The following is a 21,287-nucleotide window of genomic DNA, read 5'->3' as shown; positions in this document are numbered from 1 at the left end:
AGTGAAATTCTGAAAAGATGAGCTAACATCTTGCCCCTGTTAAAATGACTCTTATCAAAGTGATGATAGGTAAAATTGTGGGAAAACACAATTGGAATGAAAACTAATAGAGCATATAAAAGAAAACAATAAGGAGTTTTCTCAAAAAAAAAAAAAGTAACAGTAGTGTTAACATATCACACATCAGTCTTGCTTCTAGACATTCATATAATAATAATTAAAATCTATGTACCCACAAGCCATTCATATTCCCATGTCCACTGTTATATTTTCCATTAGTCCTGAGGTAAGGGATCAGATGTACGTTATGAAATAAATGCCTACATGTGGAAATGCAACATGTGGACTCACACAATGGAATGCTATTTAAAAGAAGGAAATTCTGAAACAAAATTGATGATAGGCAAAATAAGTTAGTACAGAAATGCCAAATAATCTTGATTTAATGAAAAATCTCAGAAGCTCTCCAGAAGCCCAGGATAGAGCCATGCTCACTAGAGTTATGGTGGATTATTGGTTGGGGACAGGGGACATGTTGCAGATTTGTGTATCTTACACAGCTAGGAATGAAAAGGCACCTGAATGGTTTTGCAAAAGGGGCATAATTATTGTTACCAGTGCTCATGGACATAAGTTGTAAGTAGTTATTCAGCAATTTAGAGTGGTATGCTAGGAATTTAAAATAAGATTTAGCTAGCTCAAATAAATAATTAGGAAGGCAGGATCTGCTTACATTGTCAGCTCAAGATGCTGGAAACTGGAGTTCTTTTAAAACAATACACCTCAGGGGGAGTTTGCCTTACCACCTGCAGTCATGACTTCTCCTGTTGCTGTTGCCAAATGCCTGATAAGAAACAGCTTAAAACAGAGAAGGATGTTTTGTTTCACAGGTGAGTTGATAAAGTTTGCCATGGTGGTCAAAGCCTACATGACAGGAATCTATTACTTTCTGTCTTGAGCCAAGAGACAAAGAGCAGACAGGAAGTGAGATTATTAAATAATCCTGAAGCCTGTCCCAGTTACCCAATTCTTCCAGCAAGGCTCCACCACCTAAAGGTATTCCATAGCCTTCCAAAACAGCACCACCTGCTGGGCTCCAAGGGTTCAAACACATGAAAGTGGGGGGGGGGGGGCATTTCACATTCAAACCCAATACATCAATATACAACAAAATAGCCTATCACTCTAAACTTGAAAGCAGTGAGAGAAGCATGTTTCCTTGTATTAATAGGTTAATAGAGAGAACTCCAATTTAGAGTTCAAAATCCAGAATGAGAAATTCCATGCTAACAATGAATGCTATGATGTGAGGATATTTGTATCACTGATGCATGATTGAGTGAGACTGTTAAGGTATGAAATTCTGAGCCAATGTAGAATTCTACAGAAGAATAAGTATTTACTGGTGAAGAGGGGGAAAAGGGGGTGTTAAGGTGACTATGACATTCACAGGTAGATAAGTTCTTGAGTGGAAGACAAATGCCTAGCAGTAGCTGATATAGAAAGAGGTAGGACTGGAAGGAACAATTGCACTGAGATGTGGGAGATAGAAGCAAACACCTAATCTAGAGGTCTCTTACACAGGGCAGTGATGGGTTGAACTTAATATGAACAGCACAAGAAATGGCACTCAGACCCAGAGTCCTATTTTCTAAATATGGTAAAATATCAAGTGTCTTTAAAAACATCACACAAGTTTAAGATAGAGAAGGAAAGATAATAAAGCAGAAACAGACAATGTCAGGACCTGATGCAGGAGACCATGTCAGGGCCTGAACTAAGGATGTGGCCAGAATGTCCTTATGCTCCCCTGAGCATGAATAAACTTTCAGTAGTTCCCAAATAAGACTCTAGGACTCTCTACCTCCCCATTGTTACAACACCCTCTTTATAATATTTATGACTGTAAATGACTTTGCCTCCTTGTGAAACTAATATTCTTAAAAGCTTGTCCATTTTATAGCATACAAATGTCTTTTTCTAGAAAGTGGGAACCATTCATTTGAAAGTGAGATAAGCCAGATTCTCTCCCATTTCCCCAGTTTTTCAGAAGGGAAGGAGCCCAACTTCAAAAGAAACATTTCACCATGGAAAGAAATTTACCCATAAGTTGACTGGTAGTCAAACTAATTAACAATGGAAATAATACTCTACTCCTGTAATTTCATCTTTGAAAAATCTTCAGACCATTTTTTTTAAGCAAACTGGAGCACAGTCTTTATTCTGACTTTGGTTTAATACCACAGTAGCCTAGACCAAAATCTTTCCTGATGCAAGTTCTTAATAGTAGACATTATAGAAATCAGATATAAGTCTAGGAAAAATCTAAATAAGTTAGAAAAAGAAGACTGTATTTTGTGACAAAGTATGAAAGGACTAAAAAAATTACTCTTAGATTTAGAACTGAATTTGTTTAATTTTTTAAATTGCCCAACGATGTATAATTTGAGTAAGTTTGTGGGGGTAAATTGAGGCAGTTAACCTTGGAATTACAGGAAACAGGCAGGTCTGTATTCATGTGAAGGCAGAGCATAGGAGAAAAAGATTTAATTAGAGCTGCGAGATAATGACATTACAAATCCTGGTACTATACTAGAATGTCTAGGCAAAATGGGAAGAACTGGAGAACCTCAGGATACAGAACAGAGATAAAATGAACCCTGATGTTTATAAACACAGAGATGGAGCCAGGAAAAACCCAAGTCAGTAAAGAGCTAACTATGCATGCCTGACCCTGTTCCTCATATCTCACCTGTAAGAAAACCAATTAGTATGGTACCCACCTGTGATTCCCAACAATGCTGGGGAGGTGGGAACAAGAGGTAGCCAGCTAGTAGCCAAGCCTTCCCAGCAAGCTCAAGGCCAATAATAGAGCATGTCTCTAAAATTAAAGCTGAATGTGACCTGTGGAGGTTGCCACTGAACCTCACACATTCATCATGAATACACACAACTGCACACATGCTCAAGTATCCATGTACATATGAACATACAAGCAAATGCACATACTTGTCTATAAACAAGAAACCCAAGAGAAAAAAAAAGATGTGCAAAAAACAGAGTGATTGCCAGAAGCAAAATTGAGATAAAAGAAATTTATTATCTGGAAGGTCCCAGTGTTCTGTGGAAGGGCTGCTGTACCATGTAATTTTAGCCAGATCTCCTTGCACTGTTTTTCATAATAACCGAAGCCAAATTATATCACGAAGAAGGTAATGAGGTCACATCTCTTCATATGCTGTATGGTAATTCAGAATACATTTATTATTGGAAGCATATTCAGATAATAAATAGGGCTTATTAAAAACCATTCCATTCTTTATTTTCAATAAACGACCCATCTGTGGTTGTTTTTTTTTTTTTTTTTTTTCATATTCCCATAGTGCAGGACATTCGACTAACTGCCTGTAGACAAGCAGTAATGAGGTAGTTAATTGTATCACCAACATGAACTTGCAGTGAACATGGGTACTTTTTCTTTTCTTAACCCACCAAGAATCATTTTAAGATTTGATATGCTCCAATTCATTTGATACTGTTGACATTTTGAGGTTGTGTTCAGTAACCTAGGCAACTGTTCTTATTCCTCTTCTAATTTGGTTCTATTTATAGAACTGATAAGGACTCAGTGGTCTCAGCAATGTTTCCTTAGAGCAGAGTGGGCTTCCAAGCTATGAAATCCTCCTGGGTAAATAATAAATATATGATAAACTCACAAGTACATTTATTTGAGCTGTAATTTATATGGTTCAGGAGCCCTTTTAAAAGTGTCAGAACTTCATGCTGAAAGATGAACTGACAATGGTTGAAATTAAACATGTAAGTATAAAAAGTAGACACAAACAGTTCCAGCCGTTAGAGATCACAGCTTCAGATACCTTCAGAAAAAGACCTCAGGCTTTACTCAGTACTACTGAATGAATCCCCCTTTACCAACTCTCATTTGTAAGCTCCCACAATCTGGTTTAATTGTGGGAGACAGGACCTACTTAAGGTTTTACTTTTCCTTAAGCTGTGTGGGTGAAGGGAAGAAACACTGGGTACGTCTTGGGCCAGTATAGAAAGAGGGGTAATTTTTAAATGTTTACCTGGAAAAACTGTCTCTAACATGACAATATTAGGACGTGATTTCCAGTCTCTTCCCTTTAACCACTATGTATCATTAAAAAAAAAATAGGAATTCGGTTTCTGTGAAACTTTGAGGTGTTTGGGATTACCAGCATGAGCCTTTCCTGTCTCTATCAGAAGTTATGACTATCTTTGTAAGGATATACAGTTACTGAATACCATGCCTTTAAAAAAATGTGGATTGAAAAAAACTGAATAGAATACGGACTCCTGAAGAAGACTAACAGAGTCAGTTAATCCGAACCCTTGGGGACTTCCAGAGACTGAATCACCAACAAAACAATGTACAAGGACTGGACTTGAACCCCTGCACATATATAGCAGATGTTCAGCTTCATCTTCATGTGGTCCTGACCAATTGGGACAGGGGCTTACCATGACTCTGTTGTCTGTCTGTAGATCCTGCTTCACTAGCTGGGTTGTCCTGTCTGGCTTCAATGTGAGAGGCTGTACCTAGCCCTGCAGTGATTTGAGGTGCCAAAGAGGATTGATATCCAGGGGTGGGGATCCCTGTTCTCAGAGGTGAAGAAGAGGAAGTAATGGGGGAAGGGATTCTGTGATGGGGACTGGGAGGAGAGGAAGGACTGCAATTTGGATGTAAAGTGGAGAAATAAATAAATGATGGAAAATAAAATAAAATGTAACCTTACAAATGTGATTGAGACCTCTGTTAGAGACAGATTGTATAAATTGCTAAGCTACCGAAACACTACAAAGAATTCCTAGACGACAAGACCAGGCCTCTAACCAACAATGAAAAACCCAAGAACTTAACTACTCTAGGATATGTTTTCTCTGTTTGGTCTACTGTAAAGAGTTAATTGTTTGGTCTCTCTTTCAGCTCCATTGTACCCTATGTGATCGCATGTATTCTGGTTTCATCCATTAATCACATCAAAGGCAAATTCCTTTTAAACCCTTGAAGTGTCTCCAGATGCCTTACTTTTTTTCAAAAAGCAAAACAGAAACAAACTACTTCAAAAGACTTTTGGTAGCAGGGCATTTAAGATGTCAAAATGTTCAGTACCATAAAAGCAAGTGTCTTACTGTAGTCCCTTAGCTAGTGAATACGTGTTCCAATGGATGCCTAAAGCTATAGTTGGTATTAAATTTTATATGTATAGAAGCCATTCCTATGCCCAATTTATAAATATTATTGATTTTCATCAAGTAACAAAATAGAATACTTATAGAAATACACTCTTAAAATTGCAAGCATTGCTACTCTTCAACCTTAAGGCCACTATTCTTAGGTAGAATAACACTTACTCAAGTACAGTGCTGAAATATTAATACCAATAAATTTGACCTGAGCACTAAAATAACAACACTATGGATAAACAGATGGTGGTAGACACAGAATGGATGGGCTGAATAAAAATGACTTACCTCCCATGTAAGATGGAATAATAGCAAGTACATGTAATTTAAAATTTATGAATTGTTTATTTCTGGAAATTTCCATTTGAAAAATATTTGTCTGTATTTAGCTGAAGGTCAATGAAACCCCAACAAGTGAAATTATGGAAGATTACTGCCATCTTATAATATCAGAAGAACATAAAATACCAATTGATAGAATATACCCTTTATGGCAAGAGCTGAATTAATTTCTCACATATGTAATTTATTATTAAAGCCCACATAAAATAGTTACCATTATAACTTTACAAGTGTTAAAACTGAGCATCAGAAATAGAACTTTTTCAAAGACATCTGTTGTAAGTAATACAGCTAAGACTCGAATCTATTGTTATGTGACTCTAAATACCATACAAGAGTATGGCTTCTACATTGTTGGCATTGCTAGAAGCTGGATCACTCTTCCCTGCATTTCAATAACGACATCCTTTCAGTTCACTTTATTAAGCATCTTTAAATATGTAGTTGTCACCCAACAAGGTTTGAGGACCATTCCTTTAGCTGCTCCCTTACTAATGCTGAAACAATTTACTGCCTCTGTTGTCCCAATTGCAGAAGATAAATCAGGGACATGTTTGAGAATTAGAGTTCCCTTTTTTTTATATTATTGAAACAAAACACAATGTCAGCTTAATAGTGGTCATGTACAACATAATTGCCTCTTCTCTTGTGAGTTTCATGATGGGAGAATTGAGTTTATTGCCCACACGCCCACCAAAAAAAAAAAAAAAAATCTCCTACTATCCAACTCTATTTGCCTAAAGCCCCATTCATCAAGAGGAAGCAAACCACCACAGAAAATTGTGAGTGAATGGGCATTACCAGGTAGATGCTGAATGTAGATCATCAAACTAACTTTTCAATTGATAGAAGATCTAGCATTGGGCCATTTAGAAATTTATAAGATTCAAGTAGGAATGAGAAGTGGAAATTGCTGGTTTCTTTGGAGAATAAGTTGTGTCATGTGCTATTTTTCTGGAAACTGTCTTATGAGAGGATGCTTTTGCTGAAGCTGACACATGGGAGGACATTTTGCTGAGAACAGATACATGGTGTTTTCCTGGAAGCTGCCTGGAAAAAGGGCATGTGATGTTTTGCTAGAGCAGATGATTGAGAGAGCATGTCATGTTTGGAAAGGGTATAAATATAATCCAACAGACAGTAGACTGCACTGTGTGGCACTGGTTCACCTTGTCACTCTTTGCTGGTCTTTGTTGGGCTTTACTGATACTGATCTTGCTGGTGACACTGTGTGGTATTAGTTCACCTTGCCACTCTTTGCTGATCATTTGTCATGACTTTGTAGAGACAAATGCACCAAAGAATTTCTGGTAGTATTAGTATTCTAGTGGCTTCTTGCCACTTCCTCGAACTCAGGCCAAATGGCAAAGCCTCACAGTTTCTTCTGTATCAGACTGCCATTGCTGATTCATGAATGGTGTTTGTGAGTGGATTGAGCTACTACTATTGATTTGTGTGAACAAAACTGCTGATATCTTGAAAATACAGATTGGATTTACCCCCAAAGAACTATTTCTAAACAGGTCCACATCCTTGTTTGCCCTATTGACCCTTCATTTCCACTACTTCTCGTGGGTAGTGGGCTAGAAGCGAGGTTATAACATTTAAGTATGCTTATTAAAATAGGTATTTAAAAAAACAAGACTACAGGAATGATTGATTTCATGACATGATTTTTGGTTCTATAAATCATTTTCCCAGGGGAGAGTTGTACTATCAATTTTATACTGAGTCTTTAGAGCTTTAATCTACACAATAAATGTGCTGTTTTAGAAACTGTGTGCATGAGGCCAGAAAGCCTGTGATTTTGTCACAATCAACATGACTGGCATAAACTATTTAAATTCTTCAAATCATGTTCTCCACTTTCTACAATTAAGGAGAGAAAAATAATAAATACTAATGTCAATTCTTTTGTTTAAAAGACCAAAATAGAAACGTAAAGATGCTGTGTGAACTACAATGCATTACTCAATACTCAGAACTGCTATGCTTATACAAAAATATAATTTAGCCTGGGTATAGCCTATCCTAAAAAAAGGTATCTACCTTTTCTTATCACAAAAGCTTTACTATCATAAATTTGGGGAGTAAGTCTGTAATAAACCTTAAGGGAAATTTATTTTTCTGCTTCATTCCTTTTGAAAGTATAAGAATATTTTTTAAAGTCCTATATTATGTTTGATTAAAGCATGAACAGAGTACAAAATAAGCTCTGTAAACAATCTTCTGTAAATCTATTATATAACCAAGCTCCTGTGCCACTGTGGACCTGTTCAGTAGATATAATAACACCATTGGTTTAGAGAATTCCTGTGCTCAATATTGAGACAATCATGTTTGCTTGGCTCTCCAATTGCCACTTCATACAGCAAGCACTACTGGTCATTTAATATTTGTCTCTCATTGTCTGCAGACTCCGAATCATTATTTTTAGTTACAGACCTTTACAATACCCAATGGCATTTACAGCTGATGACAGCTATAACAGATGATGCTAAGCCAAAGCTACTAGGAGTGAAACACAGAAAATAAAATGATAATAAATAACTGTCACTCAATGCCTAAGTAGTGTCTGGAATTGGTTCTTAGTGCATGTCCAATATAACAGAGTGTGCATAATTTAAGAAGCAAAAAGAAAAAAAAGAAAAATATATGTTGAGTTCTTCATCATGCAATGAACAAAAAGGAATTCAGATACTTGTCTTCTTAGAGACCATGAATTTAACACAGAGCTGGGTATAATCATTCAGATGAGTCTCAGAAAATTCCATGACGGATCTTATGATATTTCCCCAAAGTGTTGGTATTCATGAAATGGATTTAAAAAAGCAGTATAATGGGCACAAAAACAAACAAAAATTCTGAGTATAATGAGAAGATAAGATCTCAGACACAAGAGTAAGAGCCAAGGCATCACCATCTCATTAGAAGGAATAGGAAAGTATTGGGGACATAGAATGTCTAGCCAAGATTTTGAAACTTATTAAAAACAATTTTTTGGATCTGGTCAGGTGATTTATGTTAGAGAGAGGCTTCTCCTATTTTTTTTTTTTTTTTTTTTTTTTTGGTTAGCCATAGCCTAATTTAAAGATAATGTAGGTTTTAATTAACTTACAAGACCGATATACACTAAAACATGCTGTTAAATTGTGTATATTATGAAATAAGTAAATTTAAAAGTTGTATTTTTACTGTTTACAAGTAGACTTCACTATGACAAGATCCTACTACTAAGACAACTTTGTTACTCTGAGTTGGTTTCTGTCTCTTATTCCCTTAGGACTACATCAGGTTTGTTCATGGTACTGGTGGCTCATCTCTATACTAATATAGAATTTATACTAGCAGTTTTAGGTCCTAAGAAAAACCTCATATGAATAATAATCAAATGTCTGATTGTAAAAAGGTTTTTCACTTATCAAAAAAAGTTATTGTTGTGGTCTGAATGACGATGGACTTCATAGGCTCATATGTTTGAATGCTTAGTCTCCAAGGATTGGAATTGTTTGAGAAGGATTATGTTGAGTTTGGCCTTTTGCAATATATTGTAGTGCTAAATACTGACCCTTAAGTTCTGGGTGTCTCAGGGAAGAGGGAATCCTCACATACACCAAGTGATGCTATATCACCTTGTTCCTTAATTTATAACTATTGGTTCAATAAAGATGCCAACAGCCTTTAGCTGGGCAAAAGAGTGCTAGGCAAGGTTTTGGTTTATTCCCGAACTTGGGGTCGGAAGAGAAGGGAAGCGAAGGAGAAGGTGAAGACAGGAGAAGACATCATAAGATAGGTGAGCTATGGAAACATAACCATGAGGGCTGGCCAACTGGAGTGAAGAGAAGCCCAGGTGGAACACAGCAAGTTATAACTCAGGGCTATTAATAAGGAAGAAGACATAATAGCATAGAGGGTAGATATCTGCCCAGCCCTGTGCTTATAAAGCTTGACATAAATATAAAGGTTTTATGTCTTCTATCTGGGAACTGAATGATCAAAGGTGAGGGAGAAACCCCTGATTAATATTAATTATTGCCATAACATGATTATAATGATTTAGAAGTACGGCCAAACAAATATTATCAAGCTACGTATTACTATATACATTTAAACTCATCATTTTCAAAGGGGACCCATTGAGCACATGTGCAAACTATAGTTAAGAATTTCCAATCACCAAATGAAAGAGAATGTGCTGGTGATGAATGAGTCTGAGGAATGTGAATACCAGACCCAAAGGAGCATAAGTAGAGGTATATGATTCATAATGACTACTCATTTTTACAAAGGAATTTCACATCATATTTACAGGCGAGGGTTAGGAAGGGATGGAAAGAATACCTGAGTCATCTGCAATATACATAGTGGAAAATAAAGGGGCAGAGGCGTGTGTTAGGTGAAATAGAATTTTGCTTCTAGCAGATGGAACAGTCTTGTTACTGGCTGTGGTGAGGTTTTCATACAGAGTCAATAAAGAGAAACTAGATTGCTATAGACATCTTACAGATGGAAGAAATTCCACAGTGTAGAGAAATTTCTGAATGATCCTAAAAATATAAGCAGTCCTATGAAAGGCCCAATGGGGTTCATCTAATTGGGTTGTAACCAGGACACATAGATATGAATAAACATAGAGGTAAGACAAGTTTTACCTTTCCATTATTAAGTTTTAAAGCTTATAAAACAACTCCATAAATATCATCTTATTTGAAGTTACCAAGGAAACACGAAAACATATGATCCAGTCCTCATTTTCTAAATGAAGAAATCTGAAGTGTCTAAACAAAGGATTCGTTGTGTACGTGTGTAAATCCTGAATGTAAAAAACAGTCATGTTTATCCAAATGCAATGTTTCCTTTTTGTTAATCAAACTTTGTTGCAGCAATGGCTTGTCAGCCTTGAGACCTATCTTGATCCCAATGACACAAGCATACTCCACTAGCTACTGGAGCAGATTTTGCCAGAAGCGAAACACATTTCTTATTTGTTGCTACTTTCTGACTCCACATCTTAACAATGATAACAGCTAGATTTTAAGAAAACAATACTTAGATAGTATGTGCTCCAGATAGATCCTGGGATGAATTAGCTCTAAGCAAAGTAACAAACCAAGTAACAAGCAAAAATCTACTCTCAAGATGGAGGCTTCACCCCATATATTACCAAATAGTTTCTGACTATTTGGTAATATATGGGGTATTTATTTTCATAAAAATATATGCAGATGAAAGAGAAACATAGGCTATTTTTACCACAAAAGTTACAGGAAAAAACTTTCCTTCTCTGTCTCTGTCTCTGTCTCTCTGTCTCTGTCTGTCTCTCTGTCTCTCTCTCTCTATGTCTCTCTGTCTGTCTCTCTCCCTTTCTCTTCCTTTCTCTTTCTCTCTCTTCTCTCTCTCTCTCCTCTCTCTCTCTCACTCTCTCTCTCTCTCTCTCTCTCTCTCTCTCTCTTCCTCTCTCTGCCTGTCTGTGTGCGTGTGTGCATGCATATGTGTGTTTTGAGGTGCAGAAGATAGTACTGAAGACAAGACAAAAAGTCCCCATTGCTGACTCAGTAGAAGATCTTATTTCCTATCTTTTCAGACTATATTTACAAAACCCTGCATTCTAGTCTCTGAACCAAGACATGTATGAATTTCACTTTCATATTCACGTGACTTACACAAAATCAGTAGCAGAAAGGAATGACTTCCTACGACACCTTAGAGCCCTCAGGCTGACTTCTCAGGACAGAGAAAATACTTTCTTACCCTGCTACTCCTAAAGTCTAAGGCTTTAATTTTTGTTTTCAGAGAGTCAGATCTAGATCCAACTGTTTCATGAATGAGAGGCTTCCTGGATTGACGGAGACTACCCACAGCTAAGAGATAGCCCTCTGTAGATGACTTACCCTGTCAGTTTTCCCTTCTGTCTGAATGCTGGTGTGGCTGCGGACCTCATGGTCATCTTCAAGGTCAGAAACATCCTCTAGTTCCTCTGGAGTCTGTGAAAATAAAGCAGAATATAGCTGCTGAAGCTAAAACATGCCACCATGTTGAAGAGTCAGTAGGACCTCAGAAATGTGACCCTGAGTGGACATATGATCTTGAAATCCAACCCCAGCCACTCATATAAAACTTCAACCTTATCATAGACAAAAGTAGGAACAACTCCACTGAAGAATGCATATAAAATACAGTAAAGTAAAATTTGTTCATAAAGAGGAGGCAAATCGCTATCCATGCTGTGTGGCAGGTGAACCTTGATTGTATCGTGTTACAGGAAAGCTGCCAATTATAAAGAGTTCATGGAACATAAAAGAAAAATTTTAGAATATGCACATCTATTGGAAACAAATTTGATTATTTTATAGGAGACTTAAATAAATGACTTAAATGGCTGTGGATCTTCCCTTTGGGATGTTGACAGTTCTGGAATTAGATAAATGATGATTACTATAGACTATATGAATATGGTATTTTACTTAAAAATGAAGAACGTTATTGTCTATAAATTAATTCCAATAAATTTGGAGCAGTAGGAAAATTAGAGATCAGATAGAATCTTCAGCCACTGCGAAGCAATCTGACGATCCACTATAGTGCTGCTTTAAACCAAGGGGCTTAGTAGTATAGTACATAAATCAGAGAAGTTTCATTAAGTCAGTCAGCCACCAGATGCCACCACCAACTCTCAAGAAACTACATTTTCTAGGAACTTACATGAAATATAACATAACTTGACTTTCTGGGAGTGTGATAATTTGGATATGCTTGGCCCAGGGATTGACACTATTAAGAGGTGTGGCCTTTTTGGAGTAGGTGTGGCCTTGTATACCTATCAAATGTTAATTCTTGATATTCATTTCAATCTGTACTTGAAGTAATGACAGCAGGTGAAAAATCCAGGAACAAATAGTTTTTTTTTTTTTTTTAATAAAGTTAAAAGATGCCTCTACTGTAGATGTGGCTACTAAAGACTGACACACTTAGACCAATTCCGATTTTCCTTAAACTTTGTTTATTATATAGTATTTCAGATATTTCTATGGTTGTTCAGAGTCTTCCTTCCCTTGGTACCAATCTGAAGATGAGACAGTTGATTATTAGCTGATATATTGAAACAAAGTACCACTTTCTTTTTCACTATTGACTCTGGATAATTGATCATTTCCTGCATCATTAAGCAACACAGTCTCTAGTCTCAAACACTTGTAATGAGTACCCCTCATTGCTTCATTGGATAATTCTTTATATTTATTTCATGTCTGCTAGTAGATATAAATAGTCTCCATTCACTTAGACTTCCAACATGCTCAGATTTTGGTTCTTTATGCATAGATCTAGTGCAGTTACAAGTAACAATGACCTTGGAGCAATTGATTCTCTCTTCCCATGTATTAATAGCATGAATTCAACAGAAGATAACTTCTATAAAACCCACACATTTCACTATTAGCCATTTTGTGTATTCTCACAAGAGTTTTCAGAAGACACATTTTCCTTTTTTCCTTGATACATTGCCTAAGTCTGCAGACATATACATATATTTTGTGGAGCAAATCCCCTTTCTTGAATCCTGTTGCTTTTAATTGAAGATTGTCTGATGCCCCCACTGCAATCTGTTTGCTATAAATTTGTTTATTCCATGGGTTGCCTCATCCTTTAGTGCAGCATAGTCTCACTATTCATTCCAAATAAAGCAAAGTAACTAAAACCATGACTGCTTTCAGAAATCTCAGTGACTAGTTTTGTTGCTGGAAGAGACAAAACCCTACCAATTACACCCACATATTCTGTGCTTTCTTTTTCTGTAACATGAAACTAATGTTTTTCTTGCAAAGCCAGTAAAATTGACCTCTTCTCTTCATGAGCAAAATCAGTGGGAGAGTGTTCAAAACGCTTGCTGGCAACATTTCCTGTTCAGTAAGGCAAGTGGTTGGAAGGCATTGTGAAATAAGAAGTTAAATACATGCTATAACAGTTTAAATTAAGTGGAAGCTGGGAAATGATATTTCTTTAATCACTTTCCAGGATATGTGTTAACTTTTTCAGGCTTGAAGGCCAGTCATGGAAATAATAAGATGCATTTTTACAGAAGGGAGATTGGGTTGGTGGGTTACAATATGTGACAATCTCTAAAGTAGAGTTCTTCTTAACTAGTGATTTTACAAAGGCAAAACTTCAGAGGCTGGCGGTATGCTTAGTGCTACAGCACAGGCTTAGTGTGTATTCTAGTTTCATTTCTGTTGCTGTGAGAAAATGTCCTGATGAATATCAACAGAGAGTGGAAAAGCATTTGTTTGACTTATAATTCTAATTTACAATCAATTCTTTTGGTGGAAAAGCATTTGTTTGACTTATAATTCTAATTTACACTCAATTCTTTTGGGGGAAGCAAAGACAGAGACTCAAGTACAATGCATCCCAGTCTCAGTCCAGAGCAAAGACATCGTAAATGCATCCTTGCTTACTTGCTTTCGGCAACCGATTTCCTCATGCAGTCTAGGATCACCTTCCTAGGGAATAGTGTGATCCTCAATGGGTGCTGTCTTCCCACATCAGCGAACAATTATATGATTTCCCCATAGGTATGTGCATGAGCCAACTTGAATAGATAATTTCCCATTCAGACTCTTGTCCAGGGGAGATTCTAGGTTGTGTCAGGTTGACAGTTAAACTAACCATCTCAGCACATGCACAGAACGTTACAAGCATTTGTTTCCAGTCAATTAGCAATCAGTGACAGGAGATTGACCCACCATAAAGGTAATGCCGTAGAGTACAATGACCCAATAACTTCGAACAAGGCAAATCTGAATTTAAACTCTAGCCATCCAATGAGGGACAATGTGCATTTTGTGAACCTTTTAAAACTTTGCTTTTCTCAGACCAGAATTTCAGTAATATTACCTAAGCCCAAAAGGTATTATACAGATCAATTATGCAGAGATGCTGTAAGGACTAACGTATAGACAGCTGTGATATAACAAGATTGTTTCTCATTTGTTTTCTTCCTCCTGGACTATCATCTAATTCCTGTAAACTTTTCACAAATATTTCACAAGTATTTATTCACAAATAAACTTAAGATGCCTCTAAGTTGATCCAAATTTATTCTCAGATTGAGACCTTAGCCCACTAAATACCTCCTACTGCAGTATCCCCAAATAGTATGCTGCCTGGACATGTTGCTTACTGAGTGCTTGTAGCTATATTTGTATAGTTATGCCTTAATATTGTGACTATGTTAAGTAGAATTTAATACAATTCTGCATATTTTGTTTTCCCTATAAAACCAGTGATGGAGATTTTTAATTGACATTTATTTTAATGATCTTAAGTGGCTTTCCCAAGGGTTCACCTTTGAGTGTACACTAAGGAATGGTGAGGATGAATTACCTTCGTTAAAGTGGACTGTATCTAAATCTGAACAAAACAAAGGGGGCTCAATTGTCGAGAGTCTTTAGTAGTTCTGAGCATTTATTGGTTGTTTCTCATATCGGAACTCAGGTGTTAGGAGCTGCGTGAGCGGGACAGCATTCGCCATTACAAGATGGCGCAGGCATCCTGTGCTCCCACAAGTAAACAACTAACTACGCAGGTGCAAAAGGCAAAAAGCCCCCCAAAGTCACTGCCCATTCTGGGGCGTATTATGGGTAATGAGTGAACAGCCAATCAGAAGTGAACACACCACTCTAGGGTACATGTAGCAGTGCCTTTTCCGGGCTTGGGGTCTTTTCCGCTTCTGCTGATACAAGAATAAAGCCTCACTGTAGTAACCACCCGAACACTGCCTCACGTGTCTCTTTCACTGGCGAAGGGGACTCGAAAAGGGGCGCGGAACACTCAGGAAATTTATTTCATCTTTTCCTCTCAGAATTCGCCCCAAAGTGACTTGAGGTAAGCCTAAGTTTCTTACCTATGATACAGAAAACATATGTCCTAATTCCTCAGGGTTGTACAAGAGACAAAATAAGATGATGTTTGAAATATCATCTTATTACTTATATCTTACTTATTCAGTAAATAGGAAATACTGAATTGTTAATGAGGTTTATAATTATAAATTGTCCTGATTTTTCTTAGAAGTTCTTATTTTAGTTATGTAAAAAAAGCAAAAAAAAAAAAAAAAACCCATCAAGTATGATACTTGAAAACATGCATTTTGAGAATTTTATTCGAGGTTGCAAGGAAACAGCAGAAGGAGTCCTGAAACTTCAGGGGCAGAAAAATTATAGATACATACATGAATAGCTGATATATACACAGATAGATGGTAAATTTCTTTCTTAAGAAGGTCTGTGCTTTATTATTGTTTAACATTGTCTTGCTTATTCATTTTGCATTCACAGTGAGTGGGAATAAGTGGCCTTATGATTAAACACGCATCTCTAAAATGTAAAACTAAAGTTTTCAAAAGAAAATTCATGATCATGAAAAAGCCACAAAACAAGATAAGAAACATGAAAGAAAAATAAAGGAAGAGAGAAAGGACAGATGTGAGGGAGGTACACACAGAGAGAGGAGAAAGTCCACACCCCTGAGCCAAAATTGAAATTTTTATCCTTAACATTCAACAAGCCTGTGAGTTCCCTGACAGAGTTCCCTATTTTTACTCTCCCAACTAATCTTCTAATAGCTCCTTCTGCCCTGTTAAAAGGAATAATGATAATTATTCAAATTTATAGAAGGGTCTCTTAATAATTCTGATGTAAACACAGTGTAAATCACAGCCTTAGTCTCTCTATCAGGACCCTAGTGGGCAGCCATTCCTCTACTTCAGAGATACCAATAAAACACAACAACTACAAAAAGCACAGATCAACTCAGCAGAAGGGTCATAAATGAAAGTGACATCATCAAGATCACTGTCCTCATTCCGCCACCAACTGAGCTTGTAATGTAGCTCAGATCCTAAGAGGGGCATTCCTAATTTATGAAAACAGTCACATGATGAGTCCATCTGGAAGCTTGAATAAAGACACGAAAGACAGATGAAGCCATGAAAGATAATGGAGTTTTGGGTGAAAGCATATTTTCAGAAAGTTCAAATGGTAGAAATCTCCAGATTCTTTCACTCAGAGAAAAGGAAAACAAGGCAGTCATGTTTAATTAAGCTCTTCGTGTACAATTCATCAGCAAAATGGGGCCCATATTTCTTTTCTCATCCACTCTTAACAATTAACATAGTATTAATTCTTGTTATTTCTCTATCACAGGAGAGAAGACCAACCCTTATACTTTGTAGATCATATCACATAGCTAATAAAGGCAACTTCAAAGCAGGGCCCAAAAGTTGTTTTATGGACCAAGGTACATGATGGTCACAATTGCATGACAAGCTTGAGAAATTTAAAAAGTTGTGTATGTGTTACAAAAGCCTTAAGGAGACTAAGGAGATGCTTTCGTCAGTAAAATATTTGCCATGAAAGCAGGAAAACCACAGTTGGCTCTCTAAACACTCAGGCTAAAGCAGATTTGCATACCCCTGTTATCCAGAGTTGGGGTGGTAGAGACTGGGGATCCATGGGTTTCCTGTCCAGACAATGGAGCAAAATGTGAGATCCGAGGTCAGGGAGAGACTACCTCACAAAAATAAAATGGAGAATGATTATGTAAGACACCCTGTGGTGGCCTCTTGGTTCTACAGACACTTGTACATATATGTATATATGAATATGTTTGTATTCCTGTGTACATATGTATATATGAATATTTGATGCATATGTATATATGATGCATGTATGTGTATGTGTGTATATGTATATATGTATCTATATGTCTATATGTCTGTGTCTACATGTCTATATATATCTATATATACATATATAGAGACACATATGCACCTGCACATGTGCACACTCATACATAGCTTCAAAAGCACGGATATGCTGCTTAGAAAACAAAGTAGATAAGAATTTATAGACTGAGCATCAGACAAGACTCACTTTGATTGAGTCTCCTTACCTACCTCGTGTCATTTCTATACATGGTGAACATAGTGTCTTTACTAAAGTGGTGACTTGGGTGTGCCTCACTGCTTCATTGCTCCCTCCCAACAACTAGATATAACTTTACAAACAAAACTGAAGTTTTCTTTATTTCTAGACTGGTTCCCTTGTTTTGATATACACCAATGTGGAGGTGAATTACACTTTCCCTCACAGCCTGAACATCAGTGTACCGGCAGGTTTGAAAACTTCCCAAGTCATTTTTTTTTCTTTTTCTTTTTAATTTAATCCAAATTAACGTATACTGATGAGCAAAACTTAAAGAACAGAAAGCAGTCTAGGACATACCTGTGGTTTCTGCTATATATTCTGATTTTTAATAGAAAGCATAGGGAAGTGATAAAATTCTTATAGTGTGGTGAAACAGCACAGGACAATGCACACTGGACAACAGATTGTTGAGAAAACAGTTTACTCTGAAAGAAATAAAACATTGGACTGAAATTCATAAAATTAAAAATAGCTCACCTTCTGCATCAAATTTCATAACCAAACCATATATATATATATATATATATATATATATATATATATATATATATACATATATATATATGTATATGTACATATATATACATATATATGTGTATATATGTATATATATATACATATATATGTGTATATATGTATATATATGTAATTTTCCTTTACATAAACAATTTAAAATAATTTAACAAATTTTAAATGTCTACAGATTTTATTTAGGATATTAAAATATGATATACAAGGACTGTGTACTTGCAAAGAAAGTGCACATACATGTGCGAGCATATGACTGAAGACATAGAGAGCCTTAAACACCTTTTTGAAGAACAGGACAAACCAAGTATTTGGAAACACCAAGTTGCACAAGAAATAGTACTTGAATACCAGGTATCATGTAATTTTAAGTGAATGTATGTACATGTGTATGCGTGCAAAAAAAAAAACACTCAAAGAAAACACATCAGTAGATGCTAATGGTTACCGTCTATGAGCTCTGAAATAGTACATGTTGCTCTTTCACTTTGAAATGGATTGGTTCTAAATGTTTACGATGCCCATTTATTGTTTTCCCTGGCAGGGGAAAAATAAAAACAATAAATGTCATTAAGGAGATCTGCTTAAGGTTCAATAGGCCATTTCACGGGCATGCAGCAGGACTGTAAGAGCTGAGCAGGACCACAGAGCATCATTCAATATGTCTGTTATTGCTTCATGGTTGAAGCTGAGGTTGACACAGACACAGCATACCAAGTGTGGGGAAAGTAGCAGCCTCTGTCTTCCTCTTCACAGCAGACATTAAAAGGGAGTGCAATAGCCCAGGCAGAAAAGTCCCTCCCCTTCCCTCATGCAATTCTCTTACATTGCCTTGTCTTAGGTCTATGGCTTGGTAAGAGCAGTTACTCCATCAATACATGGATCATATTTTCAGCCTTCAGGAAAACAGATTTATAAAAATACTTTCTAGCCACAATTTTGAGGGAATGGAGAGTTATGGCTCTCCTTCCTACTGCAAATATACATTGCATTCAAGAAAACTTTTGCTTTCAGATGTCATTTGGCTACTAAGTACAATACCAGTAGTGCTAACCAAATTCATCTAGTAAGAAAATTTGAAACACCAGCTGGGTTTCAGTCATACTATACTTCCAAGTAGGGTACTGAAATTAAAAAATAATTGAAAAAATAAGAAAGAAGTTACAAATTACTAGGGAGATGCTGTTCAGTAAGACTGTAACTCAGATGTGTAGTAGACTTTGCACATATTATTCACAGTTCATGGATTGAAATTTGCTTTATGGGACGTAAGAATTCCCTACACTGCCAGGAGAAAGTAGACTAAGCTTGCAGCTTGGGTATAAAATATGACACTGAAATGCAACAAAGCAAATGTTTGGACAACCCCTAAGGAAGAATTACACTGTTATATAAAGAAATTGTTAAGTCCCCAAACTAAAAAGCCTTTTCAAACAAGTAAGGGAATCTATCATTGTGTAGGACGGGATCCAATGGAGGCACTTGCAGTGGCTATGAAATTGGCTCATGGCATGTAGTTTGCATTATATCTAGAGATATTTGTCCCAAGCAGTGGAACTAGGATAGGTAGGGAGACAAACATAGTATGGAAAATCTATGAAACAATATGCATGTCTCTTTATATATTAGATGTACAGAGAAGAGAATCAGTTTTCCCCCCCGTTCCATATTTGCTCAAAAAAAGTGAAACTTATTCACATAAAATCTCACACACAAGTATTCATAGTTTATTTGTAGTGTCCACAGACCTGGACAGGTCACAACCACTAAGGATTTATTTAATAAATGACCTTTAAAAAGAAAGTATTTAATAAATTGTATATCCGTTTACTGGAATGTTATTCTACAAATCAGAATAGGTTATTGATTAAAATAGCAGCATGAGAGTCAAAAAACAGGTACGTTCAGTAAAATCAGGCAAATTGTACAAACCTTGTATAGTCCAACTAATATAGGACAGTGGATACTTTACCCTGGGAGTTGTTTCGAAGCTAAAGGCAGTATCAAGTTGTAAAGCGACGTGAGTGAGATTTTACTCCTGCCATAAATTCCTGGGGCACTGATATTTCAGGTTTGGATACCTGTACATGTGAAAATGCTAACTGACATATACTAAACACCTGCTTGCTAAATGTTAAATATACAACAATAGTTCAATAAAACAAACAAACAAACAAACAAACAAACGTGCATTCCCTTCCTCACCTGCTCATCTAACATGTAACAGTGTCGTTAACCACTATCTGACCCAAAATAGTAAGAGCTGGAATCATAAAATAAGAATTTCTAGTGATTAAATACATTGAGGAAATACAACTTCATTTTAAAATTCTTTAACCAATATCCATTATCGTTTAAGAAGTCATAGATTTGTACTAAGGGAACGCTTAATTTACTATAAATTTAAAAAGAAATATGCTGACAGAAACTCTGTTCATGAGATTTCTCTTTGAAGGTGCTTAAGTAGGAACAGCAAGGGAAAGATCTTCAGAGGGACATAAATGTAGTTTGAGGCGAGAAAAGCAAGACATAATGGTAATATGATTGCTATGTGACTTGTGTGTACAATATAGCCAAGCAGTCAAATAATGCTCATTTAAAAATAAGGTTTTTTATAAATCAGTACAAGACCTAAGCTCTCTTCAGCAGGGGTCTTTATTTGAACTCCAGTTTTCACTGTTTAAATACATTTTCTATCTGTCCCAAATAATTTGTTATTACATTCAATATGATCCTCCCAATAATATTTCATTCTCCATTTTCCCTGAAGAGGAACTATGCAACTATGAAGAAACAAGAAACCATATCTAGTCTCTTGAAATGCCATCTTCTCTTGAAATTAACTTATAATAATAGAGACAATTTTTGGACATGTATCACCGTTAACAATGTAGCAAGATGAAAAATTATGCCACAGTCTAGAAGAGAGAATTAGCTTGAGTTAATTATCATCAGTTGCTCTGTGCTGTTATTCTATTTAAATCTGAGGATGTCAAATACTGCTTTCATTATAATGTAAGACAAAGAAAATAAAATAACGTGAACTGTTAGAGATTACATTCAAAAATATTTAGAGACATAGCCCACATAAAACATTGAATATTGAAGCCTGTCGGATACTGTAATTTTTTTCACAAATTACATAAGGTATGAAATTATTCGGGTTCAAGTTTTGTTTACTAAGTTTTGTACAAATTTGATGAA

The 21,287-nt window shown here is 36.2% G+C and overlaps 1 protein-coding gene across 3 annotated transcripts in view; it reads right to left on the bottom strand.

Moving 5' to 3' along the window:
• Ctnna3 (catenin alpha 3) overlaps positions 1 to 21,287 on the bottom strand; it is a 1,449,584-nt gene that overhangs the window by 138,688 nt on the left and 1,289,609 nt on the right. For all 3 annotated transcript variants that reach the window (XM_034524718.2, XM_076917155.1, XM_034524719.2), the window contains one exon: positions 11,463 to 11,555. In XM_034524718.2, the coding sequence (XP_034380609.1) occupies positions 11,463 to 11,555 (93 nt within the window). The remainder of the gene's footprint in view (positions 1 to 11,462; positions 11,556 to 21,287) is intronic.

The sequence above is a fragment of the Arvicanthis niloticus genome, chromosome 20, assembly GCF_011762505.2.
Source record: "Arvicanthis niloticus isolate mArvNil1 chromosome 20, mArvNil1.pat.X, whole genome shotgun sequence".
Lineage (NCBI taxonomy): Eukaryota > Metazoa > Chordata > Mammalia > Rodentia > Muridae > Arvicanthis > Arvicanthis niloticus.
Note: the sequence above shows the minus strand (reverse complement) of the source record. Positions and strands in the feature narration are given on the sequence as shown.